The sequence below is a fragment of the Sebastes umbrosus genome, chromosome 2, assembly GCF_015220745.1.
Source record: "Sebastes umbrosus isolate fSebUmb1 chromosome 2, fSebUmb1.pri, whole genome shotgun sequence".
NCBI lineage: Eukaryota > Metazoa > Chordata > Actinopteri > Perciformes > Sebastidae > Sebastes > Sebastes umbrosus.
In genome coordinates, this window is record NC_051270.1 from 35,514,811 (window position 1) to 35,534,178 (window position 19,368).

At 39.1% G+C, this 19,368-nt stretch overlaps 1 protein-coding gene across 2 annotated transcripts in view; it reads left to right on the plus strand.

Moving 5' to 3' along the window:
• Nucleotides 1-16,859, plus strand: part of hsd17b12b (hydroxysteroid (17-beta) dehydrogenase 12b) — a 41,302-nt gene extending 24,443 nt beyond the window's left edge. The window contains exons 3-12 of one of the 2 annotated variants that reach the window (XM_037790019.1): nucleotides 1,198-1,244; nucleotides 3,137-3,212; nucleotides 3,984-4,091; nucleotides 4,427-4,491; nucleotides 7,123-7,167; nucleotides 8,557-8,591; nucleotides 10,762-10,843; nucleotides 11,611-11,676; nucleotides 12,398-12,557; nucleotides 16,076-16,859. In XM_037790019.1, coding sequence (XP_037645947.1) covers nucleotides 1,198-1,244; nucleotides 3,137-3,212; nucleotides 3,984-4,091; nucleotides 4,427-4,491; nucleotides 7,123-7,167; nucleotides 8,557-8,591; nucleotides 10,762-10,843; nucleotides 11,611-11,676; nucleotides 12,398-12,557; nucleotides 16,076-16,164 — 773 coding nt within the window. In that variant the 3' untranslated portion in view covers nucleotides 16,165-16,859. The remainder of the gene's footprint in view (nucleotides 1-1,197; nucleotides 1,245-3,136; nucleotides 3,213-3,983; nucleotides 4,092-4,426; nucleotides 4,492-7,122; nucleotides 7,168-8,556; nucleotides 8,592-10,761; nucleotides 10,844-11,610; nucleotides 11,677-12,397; nucleotides 12,558-16,075) is intronic. The other variant, XM_037790012.1, reaches the window with a different exon arrangement.
• Nucleotides 16,860-19,368: the final 2,509 nt, after the last annotated feature.

The following is a 19,368-nucleotide window of genomic DNA, read 5'->3' on the forward strand; positions in this document are numbered from 1 at the left end:
GCAGTACATTTATCTACACTCCCACTCAGCCCTTTACCCTTGAAAGTCAATTCATTTTATTTTTCTAAAGCTTTCTTGGCTTAAAGCAAAAAGACCATCATTGGTGTTATTGCACTGCACTTTCCAGGGATCACTTATCAGACATCAAACATTCCCTGACTCTGACTTCTTTATCATCAGTTTTCTGTGGTGCTAAAGTTCCTGGAGGTGGCGCTCTTTGTCTGTTCATATATGGTGGCTACTAGCGTTGCTTAGTTTTTACTGCACAGTTTTTGCAGTGTTGTCTAAAATCTTTATTTATGAGGCTGGTATAGCAGTAGATTAATGCCCGTTATTCGGTCCTGGAAGAAGATGTCCAACAATCACATTATGGATGTAATGTTTAGGTGTCCTTGATCATGCACACGAGCAAATTTTTTGTTGTTTTTTAAACAATATTTTTATTGAATTTTACATACATTTTACACATACAAATAATAAAAAAAAAAAAAACATCAGATAAGGGAAAAAAAAAAACAAGGACAACGATGTAAAAGCACTCAACGACACATAGAAATTTCAACCTTGAAGTTCAAGGAATTCCAACAAGAGTTTCAACACCTTTTCAAATTCTCCTACTTTTTCTCTTTGTTATGTAAGTCAGTCTCTTCGATACAATACAAGATGCCATCTCCTTCACCCCATACATGCATCGACGGTACAACCAATTTTTTCCAAGATAAAGCTATCATCCTCCTGGCCTGTTAGTTGAACTAACAATAAAGTTATTTGTATATATACCTAGTATACAGAGGGCTTTATTCAGTGACAAACACTCAGTACTCACTGTTTAATGAAGACTGTATATCCAGTAAATTGCTTCTCTCTCTGTTTGTTGTTTTGTCTTTGGTCCTTTTTTCATCTAATTTATATTTATATTAATTTTTCATGTTGTATGGATCCATCCCGATGGTTAGTTGTGAATGAATGGAGGAGTATACAAATATACAAAGACAGCGTAACTTCCTTTTCTCAGTTTTAATGAACCAGCCAATAGAGCCCCAGTTTTATGTTCATGGAAAGAATCTATATCTTGTTCTTGTACCGTGGAGAAGCATATCTTGCCTTATTAAAGTCTGTGTTTTCATATTTGATTTAGGATTTTATACACTTTGTCTTGCTAATTCAGTTTCTGTCTGTCTCTTTTTCCCATTTCAGTTGTGACAGGAGCCACAGATGGGATTGGGAAAGCTTATGCAGAGGAGGTAAGATTCCCTGGACTCCGAACCTAAACAACAGAGGACCACAGTGAAACAACGGGGGGGGCAGTTGGGTGGGATTTCTCTCTCTGTCTCTCTCTCTCTCTGTCAAATACATACGGAATATTAAATAATTCATAAAGGTGTGCTTGAAAATATAGAGTTTTGTGCCTGTAATGTTGGTTTTATAAGCTTGAACATTCAGGTTTGTATTTATAATTTCAGTTGGTTTGCACGAAAATACAGTTTTGTTGCTGTGATCCTACTTCTGTAAACTTGTACATTTGATTTGTTTCTGTAATGTCTGTGTTTGAACGTTTGTACATTCAAGTCATTGCTTGCACGTTTATTTAGTTGAGTCTGAATATTTAGGCTTCTGTAAACTGTGCTTCTCAAGTTTGTGCATTCAGATCCATGCCTTAAGGATTAATTTAATTTAATATCAAAGTAACAATTTAGAAATGCTAGCTAATGTTAGTTAGTTGACTAGCTACCTAACTAGGATAGTTCCACATGAAATGTTTCTTCCAAATGGTTACTTTCAAAGAAGGTTTTACCTTGCCAGTGACCTCCTGTTTGACATTACCACACAGTAAACCTGTCAAATGTACGTGCTTGTGCAGACAGATGCTTGTGCGTAATTATTCGTCTTGTGGAATTAAGCTTGACTTGCGAAGCAGAGATTACAGGTAGAAGCCTAAATCTTCAGACTTAAAAAAATAAACCTGTTTGAAACAGAAATTACGGGTACAATCACAGGTACAAGTTTACAAAGCTAGGACTACAGTGACAAAACTCTTTATGCACCTTTATGAATGATTTAAAGGGAAAATTGATCCACCTTTTATGTGGATGTCCAATCAGTGTTGATGGTAAGATGTAGTCAATTGAAGCAATAAATTCCTCAGTGCGTGCTGTATTGACCGAGAAAGCTGAGTTCTCCTGCTCTCAGAGCCGCGTAGGCAGTGCCTACATGTACCAGGATGCATTGCACGCAAGCTTCTGATGCCCAGGGTCCCTGCCGGGCGCCAGCCATATCATCTTGTACAGCTGCAGCCACGGCCTCGGTCTTTCTCTTGTTCAGCTAAAAGCAAAGAGAACAAGGAAGACTAGAAACCAAGCTGAAATAGCAACCTGTATTTCTTCCTTCCAACTACGTCATTCATGTCAAATGACGGCACTGGATGCAGGAAGAACAAGAGATTTTGTAGCTGCGAACTCGGCTTTCTCAGTAAATATAGCACGCACTGAGTAATTTATTGCTTTAATCAGATACATTTTCCATCAACACTGATTGGACATCCACATAAAAGGTGGCTAATTTTTCCCTTTCATATTCCATAAACACACACTTTTGTTTAATGCCACTTCCACTCTATTATCTTCAGACTGACTGTGTGTGAAGTGCACACGTGTCAGTGTATAACCTTTGTTTGACATGAGTCCCTGTGCATACAGCATATAGACATCTTTGAATGTGCATGCTGTACATGGTCATCCAGTCCATGTATATCCATTCAGTATTTATTTCTTTGCACAGTTTGTGTTGTTTGAAACTTCCAGAGCACTTGACTGGTATATAGATATTTTGTTTTATTATTTTTTTCTTGTTTTGTTGTTGTTTATTGGTGCTTTTTATATATATATATATATATATATATATATATTTATATACTTTTATATGTACACCTACTTTTTTCGCTGCTTGTGTGCATGTCCTGTCTGTTCCTCGCTTTTGTTTGTTCAGCTTTGTTGTCCTTGTTCCCAGATGTTGTTTCTGTTTATGTGTAGGTACATAGAGAGCGATGCATGAAGTCGGAGTCAAATTCCTTGTATGTACATGTATGTACTTGGCAAATAAACCTGATTCTCATTACGATGTTTTTTTGTGTTTGCAGCTTGCCCGCAGAGGCTTTTCCATCGTGCTGATCAGCCGCTCTCAGGAAAAGCTGGACGACGTATCCAAGGCGATCGGTGAGTTGTGTAAATATTGTATTTTAATTTCATTTCATTTCATTTCATTTTATTTTATTTTATTAGTTGTTTTTTTTTTGTTTTTTTTAAACATGCAGTGTAAACACAGACGAAAGTGTTGCCAGACATGGACAATGGAAAGTGAAGTTTTTTGTAGACGAGTAGCATCTACATCTAAATCACGGTGAAATAAATTAATATAACTCAATATTACTAATCCATCAGTCAAACTAATCCCGTATTTTACAGTCGAGGGAAATCAACAGTACCTGTGGTCCAAAGGCCCAAGTCTAATGTAGTTTGTGTGTTAATTATGACAGCTGCTTGAGTTCAGCCTCATTTATCCTGGACCTGAAGTGTTGCATCCATATTGCTCAGTGTGATAGTCCGACAGGGCTAAATGACTAAGACTAAATGCTGTTGCATTGAGTTGCGTGTGTTTCACGAGTGATCCTTCATTGAGGGGAGATTCAGCAGGACTCTCGTGCTTTTGGCTACGAGGCAGTAAAGCCTCCTGCTGGAGCTGAAAGTGAATCTGTCCAATTAAATGAAAGCTTCCTCTTAAGGGAGGGATATCCTCATTGATGAAGAAGGATTATTTCAGGGTTTAATTATTTTTTCTCCTCTGCTCCGGTCTTCCCTTTCCAAGTGACTATTTGTTAGTGATGTGGTCAATTAATAAATGCTTTACACAAGAGAGCGCTCCTTTTTCTGGTATCTTTCATTGCTTCTCATGTATATATGCAAAATGAAAACGTTTTGTGCCCCCAGCGAGCAAATGTGGTGTGGACACCAAAACGATCGCAGCGGACTTCAGCGCTGTAGATATCTACTCGAAGATTGAAGATGGACTCCGCGGACTGGAGATTGGAGTGTTGGGTAAGACTGCAGCAGGTGCTGCTTAGGTCACCTCGCCTTTCATAAAATTGAATTAGTCGGTCGTATGAGAAGGCAAATTCAATCTGAATCAGTGCCTACAGGGCATCAGGAATGCTGTAAAATCCACTTTGTTAAATGTGAGTTTTCCATGTAATCATAAAGGTTAATTTATCCTGGCTTTCTCCAGCCCTCTGCTGCCCTCCTAAGATTGGAAAGAGGAATAACACCCTGAACTCCACATTACAGAAATGCAATCTTCCTTTTCATCCGGTACTTTGTTAACGTTATTTAGTGTGTTTAATGTCACAGTTCTGTTATTTTTCTCTCGTTAACAGTGAACAACGTTGGAATATCCTATTCTTACCCTGAATTCTTCCTCAACGTCCCCAATCTCGACACTGTAAGTTATTTACACTTTACTATTTACAATGAAGGTATAAATGATTATCATACAGGCATATAAAGAATACCAGATTGAAAGGAATAGAAGTGGTAATAATAGCACATCCCATATCATATAGTTTATGTCATTTTGTCTTTTGTACACATCATATTTCGATCAAGTTTGATTAATCTAGCTCCACTACAAACTGAATCCTTTTCAGTTTCCAGTTAGATGTATGGACAGTTGCTCAGATCAGTTTCTGACTTACATTGAATAGACAAAAGGGCCAGCTGAGTAACACCTGATCAATTATTGTACTTTTATTTTAAGTGGAAAATAAATGTGTTATTGATAATGTATTGTAATTATTAGGGTTGTCAAAGTTAATCTTTAATGCATTAACGCAACTTGCGATTTTAAGGTTTTGGTGAGCTCAGTTTTAAATCTAGAGTCAAGATAGTTGCATCATATGAAACGAGAAAAAACCTCAGGAATCCACTGGTACCAACCATGTCAAACTAGCTGTGTCAAGAAAGAGGCTAAATAACACTCTGAACTTATGCTAATTTTTGGCGAGGAAAAACTGGCATGGCCATTTTCAAAGGGGTCCCTTGACCTCTGACCTCCAGATATGTGAATGTAAATGGGTTCTATGGGTACCCACGAGTCTCCCCTTTACAGACATGCCCACTTTATGATAATCACATGCAGTTTGGAGCAAGTCATAGTCAAGTCAGCACACTGACACACTGACAGCTGTTGTTGCCTGTTGGGCTGCAGTTTGCCATGTTATGATTTGAGCATAGTTATAATGCTAAATGCAGTACCTGTGAGGGTTGCTGGACAATATTTGTCATTGTTTTGTGTTGTTAATTGATTTCCAATAATAAATATATACATACATTTGCATAAAGCAGCAATTGCCCACTCCCATGTTGATAAGAGTATTAAATACTTGACAAAGCTCCCTTTAAGGTACATTTTGAACAGATACAAAATGTGCGAGTAATTTGCGATTTATTGCGATTAATTATGAACAATCATGCGATTAAATATTTTAATCTATTGACAGCCCTAGTAATTATACTACGTTGCCTGCTTCAAGGTTAAAGGTTCTTTAATTGTCATTTGTCAATTCCAGCAAAGCAGTCATTGGCAATGAAAATCTTTGGTCTCAGGTTCCTTCAACAATGCTCATAATGCTAAGTGTCAAAAGCAAGACAAAGCTTTCAAAAGTATTCAAACTGGGAAAGACAATTACAGGCTACAAACAGACCCTACTGTCCTATCATCATGGCAAAATCATAGATGACCACAGCCATCCCTTAAACCACCACTTTCAGCTACTGCCATCAGGCCAAAGTTCCCTGTGCAAAAAAAAACATAAAAAATAGTTTGTCCCTGTTGCCATGAAGTATCTTAACATGTAAGGACAGACACATTCCGAAGCCAGCTGCTACCTCCACACACAGCACTTTATATCTATTTATTTAACCTTGATTCAGTCCTGGTATCTGGTGCTCCTTTTTAATGTAGCTTCTATTGTGTTTTTATGTGAATGTGTTTTCATGTCTCCTGTCTGGATGTGATATGTTGTTTTAATGTACCCTTTTCATAGCAGTTTTAGCACATGCGAACCAAAGACAAATTTCTGCCTTTTGTACGCGAAAAGCAGACAAAGTATTTTTTATTCTACTCTATAAAATATGTTTATATATAAAGGGAAATCACACAGTAAAAGTTAATGCGAGCCTGTGTGAGTTTTACTGAAAGGTGGCCAAAAGAGGCAAATACCGGACCTAAAATAGTGTAGTGCAACAGTAGCACAAGTAGAGAAGCGTCATAATAGTTACACAGCAATATACTGTACCTAAAGTTTGCTAACATTAGCCACCATAAGCTACTGGTCATACCACACCAAGTAAGGTTGTAACTTACTTAACTTAATTGAGCAATGGTGACTTTTTTTTTTGCTTAGGTTTTAAACTTTTCATTTGTAAGAGAATGTACATGCTTTTTCTTCTTTCAGAAGTTACCAAGTGTTGCTTTAATGTGAACAACTTTTGGCATTTCAGCAAATAATTTCTACCATCTTGTGCTTTAAAGGACCAGTGTAGGATTTAGGGGGATCCATAAGCAGAAATGGAATATAATATTCACAATAGTGTATAATCACCTGATACTAAGAATCGTTGTGTTTTCGTTAGCTTGCTAGCCACGGTGGTCCGCCAGGTTTCTACAGTAGTCCAGAACAGACAAACCAAACACTGGCTCTGCAGAGAGCCTTTCACGTTTTTACGTTACCTGAAGGCCACCGTAGTTCTCTAACACGCTCGTGAAACTATAATGTAAGCCGCAGAGTGCAAAACCGTGGTACCGCCAGCCGCTGTCTGACTTCTGTTGCTCCTGAAAGTAGTGTTATTATGGTAAGGATGGCCTCTGAGCGAGGCGAACGGCGTTACCGCGATTTTGCACCCACACCAATAGATGCCACTAAATCCTACACACTGTACCTTTAAGAAATCTCAAGATAACATGTTCAATATCTGCAGTTGATTGTCTACATTTCTGAACAATGATAAATGCAAGTTAATGCACAAACACACCACCCACGTTGTAGTAATGCTCCTGTTCTTCTTGTTTCAGTTCATCGACACCATGGTCAACATTAACATAACGTCAGTGTGCCAGGTGAGTGTTACTATTTTAAAAACGTTTATATGTAATTGGGGATTTTTGAATCGACAAAAAAAAAGACCTTTAATGTCAAACATAAAGCTATGGGTTGGTAATGTATTTTAGATTTTTTCATTACATCCAGACAACTTTCAATAAATCATATGTTCTGACAAAAAAAGAAAAGAAAATCCGGTACCTGTCGCTGTCACAGGACTGTAATAAACACGTCCGATCATTTCATTCGGCCCAAATGAATTGATCGGAGGGGCTTATTACAGCTTGCCTGCGTCACTCCCTCTGTCCGTACACTCATTGTGCGTCACCGTAGTCTTCCCCAAGCTGCTAGCTTGACAGCTGTGAGTACTAACAGTAGCCATATACGTTGTTTACGTTCATGATGATCATTTTGGGGTAGTGGCTTTGGAGGGAGGTCTGAAGGGACGGGCTGTCAGTGTTGCCGACTTGCTAGATTGTATAATTTTAAAAATCTAGCGTACTCTTGCTAGTTTCTCCAATGTTACCTACCCAAGCTTTAATAATTGCACAAGTATTTCCCCTTCAAGGTGATATTTAATAGAGGCACCTTTGGAAGTGATAACAGCCTTGTGTCTATGTGGCACAAGGCTTTTTCCTTGAGGCACAAGGTTTTTCCCTTGAAAAACTGTTAGAGTTCAAAAGAATTAAAAATGACAAAGTTTAAGGGCTGTGAAAATGTTCTCAAATCCCCTTTTTATATAGTCACCTTGGAGATCCCTCCCTAGCAGAGATTAGCTTAAATAAGTGGTTTAGTCTGCACAACATGGACTCTGTGGATATTGACTAGTAAATGTTTGCTGTATGTCAAACAAACGTCCGGGTCGCCTTTGAGTAATTAAGTTCGTCCAAGTGGATTCAAACCGCTGAGATAGTTTGAGACCCCACTGTCAGGTAGTCTCGCAGACCAATAAAGACACACACACACACACACACACACACACACACACACACAAACAGCACAATGACATAAAGCATAGTAAGTCACTTCCGTCCCTCGTCTCCATGTTCGGCAGTTCCCAGAGCAACAGCTAAAGTCCACCCACTCTCTTTACACTTAATTTATGTCATTCAATATTTCTTTAAACTGCTCCCTCTGCTATCGTTATCATTGCCTCTCTCTTTTTGTCTTCGCTCCCCGACCACCTCTCCACACACAACCCACACACACACACACACGCGTTTACAAATGTGGATGCACACCTCCACACACACACACTTGTCCACAACCCACGCACATTAGTAGACTTGTTTTTGTTTTTTGCCTGTCTAATGCTTTCACTTGTCCCCTTCTCTCTCTCTCTCTCTCTCTCTCTCTCTCTCTCTCTCTCTCTCTCTCTCTCTCCTTCCTTCTCCATTGTTTTTCAGATGACACGTATTGTTTTACCTGAGATGGTGGAGAGGTAAGTTTGTCTGACTTCAGCAGTAATACAATACTGATGTCTGTGAATCTAGAGTGATTAACAGCACAAATGCATTAAGCAGCACACGGGGCTTTGAGTTGAAATGGTGTCGTGATGATATGATCATGCAACGCATAACTGTAGAAAACAGTTAAAGGAACGGTTCGGTATTTTGGGTAATATGCTTACTTCTTTTCTTTAAGAGTTGGATGCAAAATTTGATACATGCTTTCATATCCGTCTCTTAAATATGAAGCTGCAGCCAGGAGACGCTTAGCTTAGCACGAAGACTGGAAACAGAGGGAAATGGCTAGCCTGGCTCTGTTCAAAATGTAAAACCAGCACCTTTTAACGCTCACTAATCAACATATTAGATCTTGTGTCTTTCATCAGTACAAAAATTGTTATAGGTACACACCGATAACGAATTGGATATCGGGCCAATACTGACTCAGATAGCTTCATCGGGTATCAGTGACAATGGGGCCGATCTATTTAATTCAATTCTATGTTTATATATTATATACATTATATACTGGAATATGAATTAAGTTTCGACCGATTTGTTGCTGCAATAAAAAGGTTTATACTTGAATTGTAATTCCTGTTAATTTTGAAGATTTTTTACTAAGTTGCTGGTGAACGATTTATTATTTTAATAATAAATAATTCAGTAAATTTATATCGATGTATTTATTTTTTTACATTTTGTTTTTACAAAGTTAGTAAAGCAATATTTAAGTCAGGCCTGATGTTGCTTTGCACATAACAGAATGATCCCAGTCACTTCCACACAGTGAGGCATACAGCTTATTAATCAAACACTGGTATAGATCGGTACTCGGTATCATCCGATACCCAAAGCCCAGGTATCGCTATCAGTATCAGGACTGAAAAAGTATGATTGGTGCATCCATATTAATAATAACACGTTGTGATTTTATGTGCTGGACTACTTCTGTGCCGGGCGCAGTAATTTCCTAGAGTAAGCGCATTTCACAAAATGTTGAACTATTCCCTTAATTACACTGCACATCATTCAAACTCTTTATTGTACTATTTTAAAGTCAAACATAACATGAAATGTTCATGCACACATACTGTATATAGATCTGTTAATACGTGATTGAAATGTAACCTTGATTGCATATACAGTAAGCTTTATCTTAAGGTTTATTCACTAAACTGGATGCTTTATGTGCTGCTATGACTGGTGTTATGGTTTAAATCAATGTCACAAATATTGTTAAACTATTAATTTTTTTGTCAAAATTGATGTCGATCAAAATATGATAAATGTAGATGATAAATGATCAAATTGATTAACAGGATTAATACTTTTGTGGGAATATAATCTCTTTCATGATACATACTGCACCATCTGTAATTTTGGTAATTGTAATGTTATATTAGAACGTGTACATCGTAAACTCTGAATTACAGTTGTTTTATACAATTTTCTGATCATTATACCCCCGCGACAACGTAGTCGGGGGTATATAGCGCTCCGTGTGTGTCCGTCCTTCCGTCCGTTTTTGTGTCACAATTTCGTTTCCGGAGCAGAACTCTGAAACTATTTAACTTAGGAACTTTGGTATGGTGGTTGACAGTGTGGTCTAGTTGAGGAAGGTGAGCTAATAACAAGCTACATTGTGCTCAGTAGACTAATTCCATTAGTTCCAAAAGGGCAAAACCTTTGGCCCTACTTTAGTAGGTCAAGCGGTGAGCGGGGATATATGAGCCATGCTCACTTTTGCCTTGTTTTTGTTGTAGCTGAGTGAAATTAAGTGTGAAAGCCTTCACTTGCTTGGCCATCGTATACTCATACAAAATGTATTTTATTTTTTTTTCTCAAAATATCCACCTCCAGTTTAGATTAAATATTGTATGAAAGCACCAGAAGCCGGGGCAAATATATCAACACGTTGTAAATATTTAGGTATTGATGTTACTGTATCTTTGATCTTATCAATATCTACCAGCTCTTCTTTGATGTACAACAAGAGCAGTTTTTTTTATTCAGCTTGCAAGCACACACAGCACCATGTCCTCTATCGTACTGGGATTGATTTCAGGCTGAAGTCTTTGTTGCATGTCCCCTCTTTCTCTCTTTATGTGTTTCCTCTCAGTGTAAAAGAGCATTTTCTTATTTATATTCCTGTGTTTCCAGGAAGAAGGGGGCCATCCTCAACATCTCGTCCGCCAGTGGGATGTACCCAGTTCCTCTTCTTACCGTCTACTCCGCCTCCAAGGTAATTGCAGTACATAGTTTATGACCTTTTCTTCAAGTGTTCACTGTGTTATCAATAGACGCGTCCCAACATCATAAACGGCTTACATCTCGCCATATAATATAGTGCATCTTTGTTCTCAAGGTATGAATTTTTCTGTCTAACACATCGAGGCGAAACGTACCTACTGATGACGATCGATGTTAGTTCAGCTTTTTTTTTTGGATGCAGGGATAAAGTGAGGGATCGTCCTTTCTCATGTTTGCCGTTTTAATTGTTGAATATAAATAAGCCGGTGACTAACTCAGGTCCCGAGGTAGTGTACCAATTAAAAATGTTTATAGGAGCATTTGGCGTCATAATGTTTTTTTATAACCGTCTCATGTGTGGTTGTTATCTTAAAAACAGCCTGTTGTTCACACTTTGAGCTGATTAATGTGCCGGTGTCTCAACGCCGGGTCATTTTTATCTACTAAATCCCGGTGTCTGCAGCGCAAGTTTAAAAGTGCATTCCAAAATCCATCTCGGGTGAATCTTTAGTTTAATGCTCAATTTAACGATCATCTCAGTTCATTACACCTGCCATTAACATTGTGAAAGCACATTGTACTTGAACTCTTTGTGCACTTATTTCCTCTTTGCTAGTTTTTGGCACTGCAGATTGTGGACTGGCCTTATTCTGTTTTTTAGAATTGAAATGCCATGGATTTTTTTATGTTTTGGTGCCATTTTTCTTCTTAATGGAATTGTAGTTTTGGCCTTAATGAGCTGTTCTTTATCTAATGTAGGCATTTGTGGACTTCTTTTCACGAGGACTGCAAGCTGAGTACAAGAACAAAGGCATCATCATCCAGGTAAATGAACCAACCTTAGTTCTTTCACCAGAAGCCCTCATGCTTTTGATGAAGGTTGGTGGTATATAATGATGTGTTTCTATTTTCAAATAGAAACGCCCACTCAGCTGTTCCCAAAAAGCGGTGACATGTTACCAAAATAAGCTAATTGAAGCTAATCAATAAGGTTATAGGTTAAAGGCCCACCTAGTAAAAATCAATATCGATTTAAGTGTACACTATATTTAGAATATTTTCACCACGGTACCTCCTTTCCAACGAGGAACTGAAGCCGTTATATCGCTGTTTTCAAAGCCACCAAACTACATTCTGCTTCTCCAAATTGGGAGCATGCCGACCGCCATTTAAGTTACTGTACTACACTGACCATAAGGATGTATATATACTGTACATGTAGGGGCTTTGGAAAATAGCATTTTAACGCTAAAACATTCATACTTTGACCAAAATATGAATGTTTGGATTTGAATACATGAGGAACACCACTGGGAAGCTACAGAATGATATAAAAACCTAAAAAAAAATTAAGTAAAAGTAATAATTGACCTGCCATTTAAAGGGACTATTTATAACTTTCAGAAATGATTGTTAACAGCGACACCTGTGGCCGTTAAGTCAACGAATGTCAGCGTCGGGCTCGCGCTTGTCGATACTTTACCAAGCTATGAATTAGACACATTGTTCATTTATGTGTGTTTTCCTTCTTTCCCCTCCCCCCCAGAGTGTTCTGCCATTTTTTGTTGCAACCAAGCTAAGTAAAATCCGGCGGGCTACGCTGGACAAGCCCAGCCCAGAGCGCTACGTGTCAGCCGAGCTCAACACTGTGGGGCTACAAACCCAGACCAATGGCTACCTGCCCCATGCCATTATGGTAAGTCTTGGTATGTAACGGTAGGAGCAAAAAGAAAAAGAGTCTAATATGAATACGTGCCATGAATCTTTTTTTTAAATCTTCACTTTGGGCTTCATTTTTGATTTTCACCAAAAGCAGGCCTGTCTTTGAAATGAGTTTGAAAGGGAACCTCAATCTATTTTATACATTAATAGTCAAACTGTGTCTCTGTTGAACTGAAACACATTCCAGGCTGCTGAAGAGCTGGGTTTTTGTGTAACCATTTCTTCAAAAACAAGTACAGGTCCTTTGTACAATTAATTAAAAAACTTCATAGTATCTCCACATTTTTATTTTATAATAACTAGCCGTTGCCAACAATGTTTGCAAATTCTGGAGATCTGGCATTGGACGCTAACCGAAGACTGTCGTGTCATCTGCGTGTACACTAAACTGACCACTCAGTGTGACTCAAGTTGTGCTGAAAGCCAGCTGGAACTTAAAATCACACTGCAGGCCAGACCTTCCTCCGCACGTTGTAGTCCGTTTATATAAAGAGCACGAACAATTGAAATGTGATTATCCGACAGTCTGAATGGGCGGTACAATTTCAGCCGTTCTAATACCAACTGTTGTCTCTGTAGCAGTAATCGACCAATAGTCAAGGTCTGTCATGGCAACAGGACGGAAACATCATGGGGCTGCAATTTCACTTTACACAAAAGAGCTTCCCACCTGCTCATCTCCATTCATTGATTTAATGTTGTGTCAACAGTTGCTAAAGCATCAAGAGGTAAACATCCTCTGAAAGAATGGAGTGGGATGCTCCTCCGTTACCTCGCCGTACTTTGTGCATCCTAATACTGTAATTACTCCGCAGAGACACGAGCATCACAAAATGAGACGGAAACACAAGTTTAGTTCAGATTGTTCTCGGTCTCTTCATTTTAACAGAGGTTACAGAGAGCCATCCATTTCCTCCACGTTGTGTCGGACACTGTTGAACTATGTGACCTTTAATGTCAATGATCATTTATTGATATACGTATAAATAACAACACACCATCCGTTACCGTATACAGGTGATCAATAAATCATTCAGCATAAACAAGCCTTTGTTGATCCTGTAAGGTCGACGGTTATTTTGCGGAGAACGTAAACAGATCCTCCCTGTCACGGGCCTTTTTATTTCACTAAACCACAAGCTGCAGACAAGTAGCGTCTGCTCTGATTATCTCATAATCCCTCTGCCTTCAGTTGTGCAGTAAAGCTCTGCCCATCTCCCCGTTATAATCCACAACTCATCTGTATGTAATTTAGACTGCTGTAAGGCTGCAGTCTGAAACCTTCTACATGCTCACATGTTGTTTATAGATATTTGGTTGCACAATTAAGAAGTCATCATAAAAGACTATTATAATAATGATGATAATAACTAGAATGGCACTCGGAGAGCGCAGACCTTCGCCCCCCTCTCTGTTCAGCCTCCGCCATCATCCACGTGTATTTTCGTTTATGTTGAGATCAGCTGTACGTAGCGGAGCATCGTAAAACACTTCATTCAAACTGGACAGAAACAAAATAAGACTCACCTAAACCGTCGTCGTTACTCTTTCCAACAGTCACCAAGTGTGCTTTGGTCAAACTCAACTGTAATCTCACAGAGTTTAATGTGAAAAACGCAGATTCTACATTCGGATCGTGATCTGGATCGCCACCAAAATCTAATGGATTGTTCATTGTGCCACACCCCACCCCTCTAAAAAATGTCATTAAAATCCATCGCAGACTTTTGTAGTAATCCTGATAACGGACAAACAAACAAACAAACCAACAAACCAACGCCGGTGAAAACATAACCTCCTTCCTAGGCCTTCGGCCTTGGCGGAGGTAATAACGTAAAGTGGGAGGGGCCCCTTGCCCACTTCCTGCCCCCCTACTTCCCACGCCCTTGCTCTAGGGATGTCACGATACTACAAATTTAGTAGTCGATACCAACACCAGTGAAATTCCACGATGCTCAATACCCAATTCGATACCACGGTAAAAAAGAAAAACAAAACAACAATTAAACATATTGATGTGAAAACTTCTCCTTCAACAAACTGGATTTATTTAAGTTTCTCACCAAAAACAACATTTAACAAGATTACATTTGAACACGTCATGATGAGGTTATTATTTACCTTTGCCTCATTTTTACTGAATAGAACCTGAATGCATCATAATGCAACCTCCGTTAACGTTAGCTAGCTCTTGTTCTGCCGATTTCAACACAGATTTGTTTTTCACAATGTAGCGTTATCAGGGAAAAAATAGGGTGCGACCCCTGGACACGTCGATAGTGAGTTTACTGCATCCTTTCGGATTTTAGATGCTGTTAGTTTCAAGTCCTCCCCCGGTAGCTATGGTACCAGCGTTAACTGTAGAAAAACGGGTGCCGTCACGTTTTCAGAATTTTGGCATCGACTTGGTACTGAAGTATCTGTTCTCGTGACATTCCTACCTTGCTCGTACCAAGCCCCTCTTCGAACTCGACCTTCATTTTGATCTCAACTGCACAGCTGTAAAGTTTTGTGTCTGCATCCTACACGGTTGTGACGCCATCATGGTCACAAAAATGTGTCCACAGACAGACTGGCAGAAATCTATAAACACCTGGCAAAGTGCTCTAAACCTCCTCTGTGGTAGCCCCCGCTACAGTAGGTGTCTCCAGGAGCACATTTTGCCACGATGACACACACACACACACACACACAGAGACTCACAAGGTCAAAACAATACCAGCCACACGCTGTCGCGGCTGGTAATAAAACTAAATGGATGTGGAAGTGAAGGGCGCTTACAAAGAGTAAGTGTATCACCACACTCAACCAAGTCCATAAGTCATTATCCGTTTATTATATCCACCTTGGATTTAAGTATCTATCCATTTAGAAAAATAACTAATTTCAGCTTTAAAGTAAATTAGCATGAGGAATTAAAATAATTCAATTAATAGGAAATCTGTATTGGTAATTAATTTAATTAATTGAATACGATAAGTCAAGGAAACAACCACCATAAAACTGCTACTTACTTAAAAAGAGGATTAAAACCAGTAGGGGTTTCTTTGAAGCAAAATTAACTGTTTTAGGCGCCATACTGTTGTCTTGGAAGCGTGTTAACTGACATTATGGCTAAAGCAGAAACTGTTTTATTGCACTAATTTGAATATGAATATATATATAAAAAAAATTGATGCAAATGTGGTGAATTTGTCAAGCAAGATAAGTATATTTTTACAACTATCTATAAGTCGTTGTAGCTTTTGATAACATCAGTGAGATAAGGTTTTTAAAAAAAATGCTGCAATGGAAATTTAGGTTTGTTGATGTATATGTAAGATGTGCAGATACTGTATAGAGACTTGTGCCAAAATGGCTGTAAGAGCATTAAAACGGCACAATTGCTTGCGTTTTCCTCTGCTCGCCACAGTTGTTGCTTCTGTGGGTCGGATAATTAATAATGAATGCTAATCTGTTATTTGTAAATGCCACCAGCTGACCATGTTATTTCCCTCTGAAGGGCTGGGTGACTACAGCTCTGCTCCCTGCCAAGATCCTCAACAGCCACGTGATGGGGATGGGTTTGTCCCAGCGCGCTCGTTACCTTAAGAAGCAGAAGCAGGGTTAGACGGGAGCGGGCGGCGGCGGCGGCAGACAGAGGGGACCAGCTGTGTTAACGACTCGTCTGTCCGACTACCATCATCATGGACCAAGAAGAGAAAATGTGACAGTTTCTGGGCAACATCTCCCGTTTCCCTCCCTCTGATACTCCCAGTCATAGATGATGTGAGGCAGCATCTGGCCACAGTTGCCGTTATATGTATTCAAACAGTCGTGTGAAAAAATACCGAACAAAGTGGTGCTCTTCATCTAGTGATCAGCTTTAATGAATGGAACACTAACGCGGAAACTAAAAAAACAATTCCCCAAACTATCCATCTGCCTGCGAAACATGATCGAGAATTAAGCGTAGATGATGAGGGAAAGATGCAGATCATTTGGATGTGACGTTGGAGGCTTCTGTATATTTTGTGTGTGTGTATCTATGGGCCTCCTGTGAGTGAGTGAGTGGACGAGCTTTTAGCTTGTTGACCAGCTTAAAGCTGTTTATAGAACACTGGAGGTGGTGCTCGCTGACTGTCAACACTCTCCAGAGCACTTGAACAATGTTTTATCAAGATTTAAAAAGGCGTTAATGGGTTGTTTGTGTGACATTAATAGCTTAATTCTTCATTCTTTGGGATTTTATTTTTTCATATCAGTAGTTTCAAAGCACTGAGATTGGCACCTTTCTTCTTGAGCACCAACTCAGTTTCATTAAAGATCTCTTTTTCCATCTTAAAGGGATAGTTCAGGTGTTTTGAAGTGGGGTTGTGTGAGGTACTTATCCATATTAGGTGTATTACTTACAGTAAATGATGGTCAGCGCGCCCCCAGCTTGGAGAAAGAGACAGGAGTATTGACACCGGAGCAAAGCAATACAGTGCTGTGGACAGGGGCCGGAGGAAAAACACATTTTAGCCACCTAAAAGAAAGTCCCCCCCTAAAAAAATGTATATCTGTTTAAGTCTACGCTATAGTTAGAATATTTTCACCGTTTTATCTTTACGTCAGACAGCCCTTTCTTTCTCCTTTCCGACGGGGAACTGAACTGAAAGGGAAACCTTTCTACGTTCTCTTCAAAGCCAGCAGGCTCAGATGACAAAAAACTTATGGATATGTTTCACCTTCAGTTCAGTTCACGGTAAACGTAAAACGTAAATTTAAAACAGATATCAAATTTTTTAGGTGAGGCTTTCTTTTTGGTGCATAAAAAAAGTTTTCTGCCGTCCCTGTCCACTGCACTGTATTGCTTTGCTGCAGTGCCGGTGCTCCTGTGGGGGCATACCAACCGTCATCTACTGTAAGTAATACACAGGGCGGTTGTGGCTCAGAGGGTTGAGCAGGTCGTCCACCAATCGGAAGGTCGGTGGTTCGATCCCCGGCTCCTCTGGCTCCAAGACACTTAGCCCCAAATTGGCTTAGCCATTGGTGTGTGAATGAGTATTTAGATTAGATCCTGATGGGCAAAGCTGGCACCTTGCATGGCAGCCTCTGCCATCAGTGTATGAATGTGTGTGTGAATGGATGAATGCTGACATGTAGTGTAAAGTGCTTTGAGTGGTTGGAAGACTAGAAAAGCGCTCTAAAAATGCAAGTCCATTTACCATTTACATTTATAAGTACCTCATACAACGCCACTTCAAAACACCTGAACTATCCCTTTAAGGTTTTCTCGACAGTATTGATGTGGTGGTTAAGGGACCGCATGTTTAATTTAACCAAACCACATTTAATCTATAGATGAATAACCAGCACTGAGGGAGAAGTTTTGGTGGAATATGAAAATGTGTGTTTTGTTTACAAACTAAATTGATTTTCAAATTCATTCTTACAACTGCCGTTATTGTTCGGCACGACTTTCTATCCTGAAATTCTTAAAATTCTTTTAAAATACACTTGATCCCGGTATAATGAGTGGGCTGTTTGTTTGTGTGTGTGTGTCAATAACAGAGCTACAGCGACATTAATCTCGATCTTTTCACCTGTATCACTGGATTTACTAAAATGTGAAATCAAACCAAATGTACAGATGGGACAACAGACGACTTTCTCTTTTGAAAACTACGTGTTAGTTGAGTTTGTGTGTTCCTAGATTAGTCGTTTCGTGTTTCATTGATTTGTTTTGGCTCAGATATCAGCTTTAAGTCATACTGTATTAATCCCCATGGGCAATTTGTACTTGACATTTCTAACTCTTTAGGTGCAGCAGCAGGGGACCAGCTTCTGTGCTTTTCTCAAGGATTAGGTATTATCCTAATACCGGGGGTGAATGTTGTTCGGGGTGAAAGCAGAGCAAAACATAACCTGGAAAACCACATTGCATTTGTTCTCCCAGCTATCAATAAACATCATCTGTCTGTTCTGACTTCTCGTGCTCAGTTTCACCTTTCTTGTCACTTGTGTTTTGGATCACATGGTTGTACAATTAAGAGCAGTGGTTCCCAACCTGGGGTCCGGGCCCCCCTTAGGGGGCCGCCAAAGATCACAGGGGGTGCGCCAGGATTTGTCTGCTCTGAGGTTATCAAAATTGGATTTGCACATAACTAAAATCATAATAACACACTTACTGGATAAATTATACAAAATTCTGTATAATATTTAAAAATATATATATATTTTACTGCTCAGTAGGCCAGATTCTGTTTAAAGCCGGTGTTGGCGCACAGTGTCAGATAAAGATCCAGCTACACTAATATTATTAGTTTTATACTATTTGTAGAATTAGATTCCAGTGGAGGTTGCGTAGGATTGTTTGTTTCAGTGTGATCAAAACATTTCCAATAACTCCAGAGCGCTGTAAAGTCCAAAGATCGATGTAATCATTTCCAAAATTCACAACATGTTTTTATCTAGTGAAATATTCTGCTTCAATCCATTTGTTGGCGTTTAGCCTTTCAAAACCAACATTTTCACTGCAAACAAAAACCTTTTTGCTCTCCCGCTTGCCGTACACAAAGAGTGGCCTGCATTTGTATTCACGGGGCGGTGTAGCAGCATTTATTTAACCACAAAAACTAAAAATCTATTGTGCCTCTAACACTACTAGAGTAAATTCATTAAGATGTCACAAAGAAAAGATCATAATATTCATCTGCAATTGCTTAGCGAATCCTTCAAAACATCATCACTTTATTTATGTTGACAAAACTGACGAGTTTTATTCATTAAAGGCAGTTAATTTAATAAAAATAAGTCATTTAATACACTGAA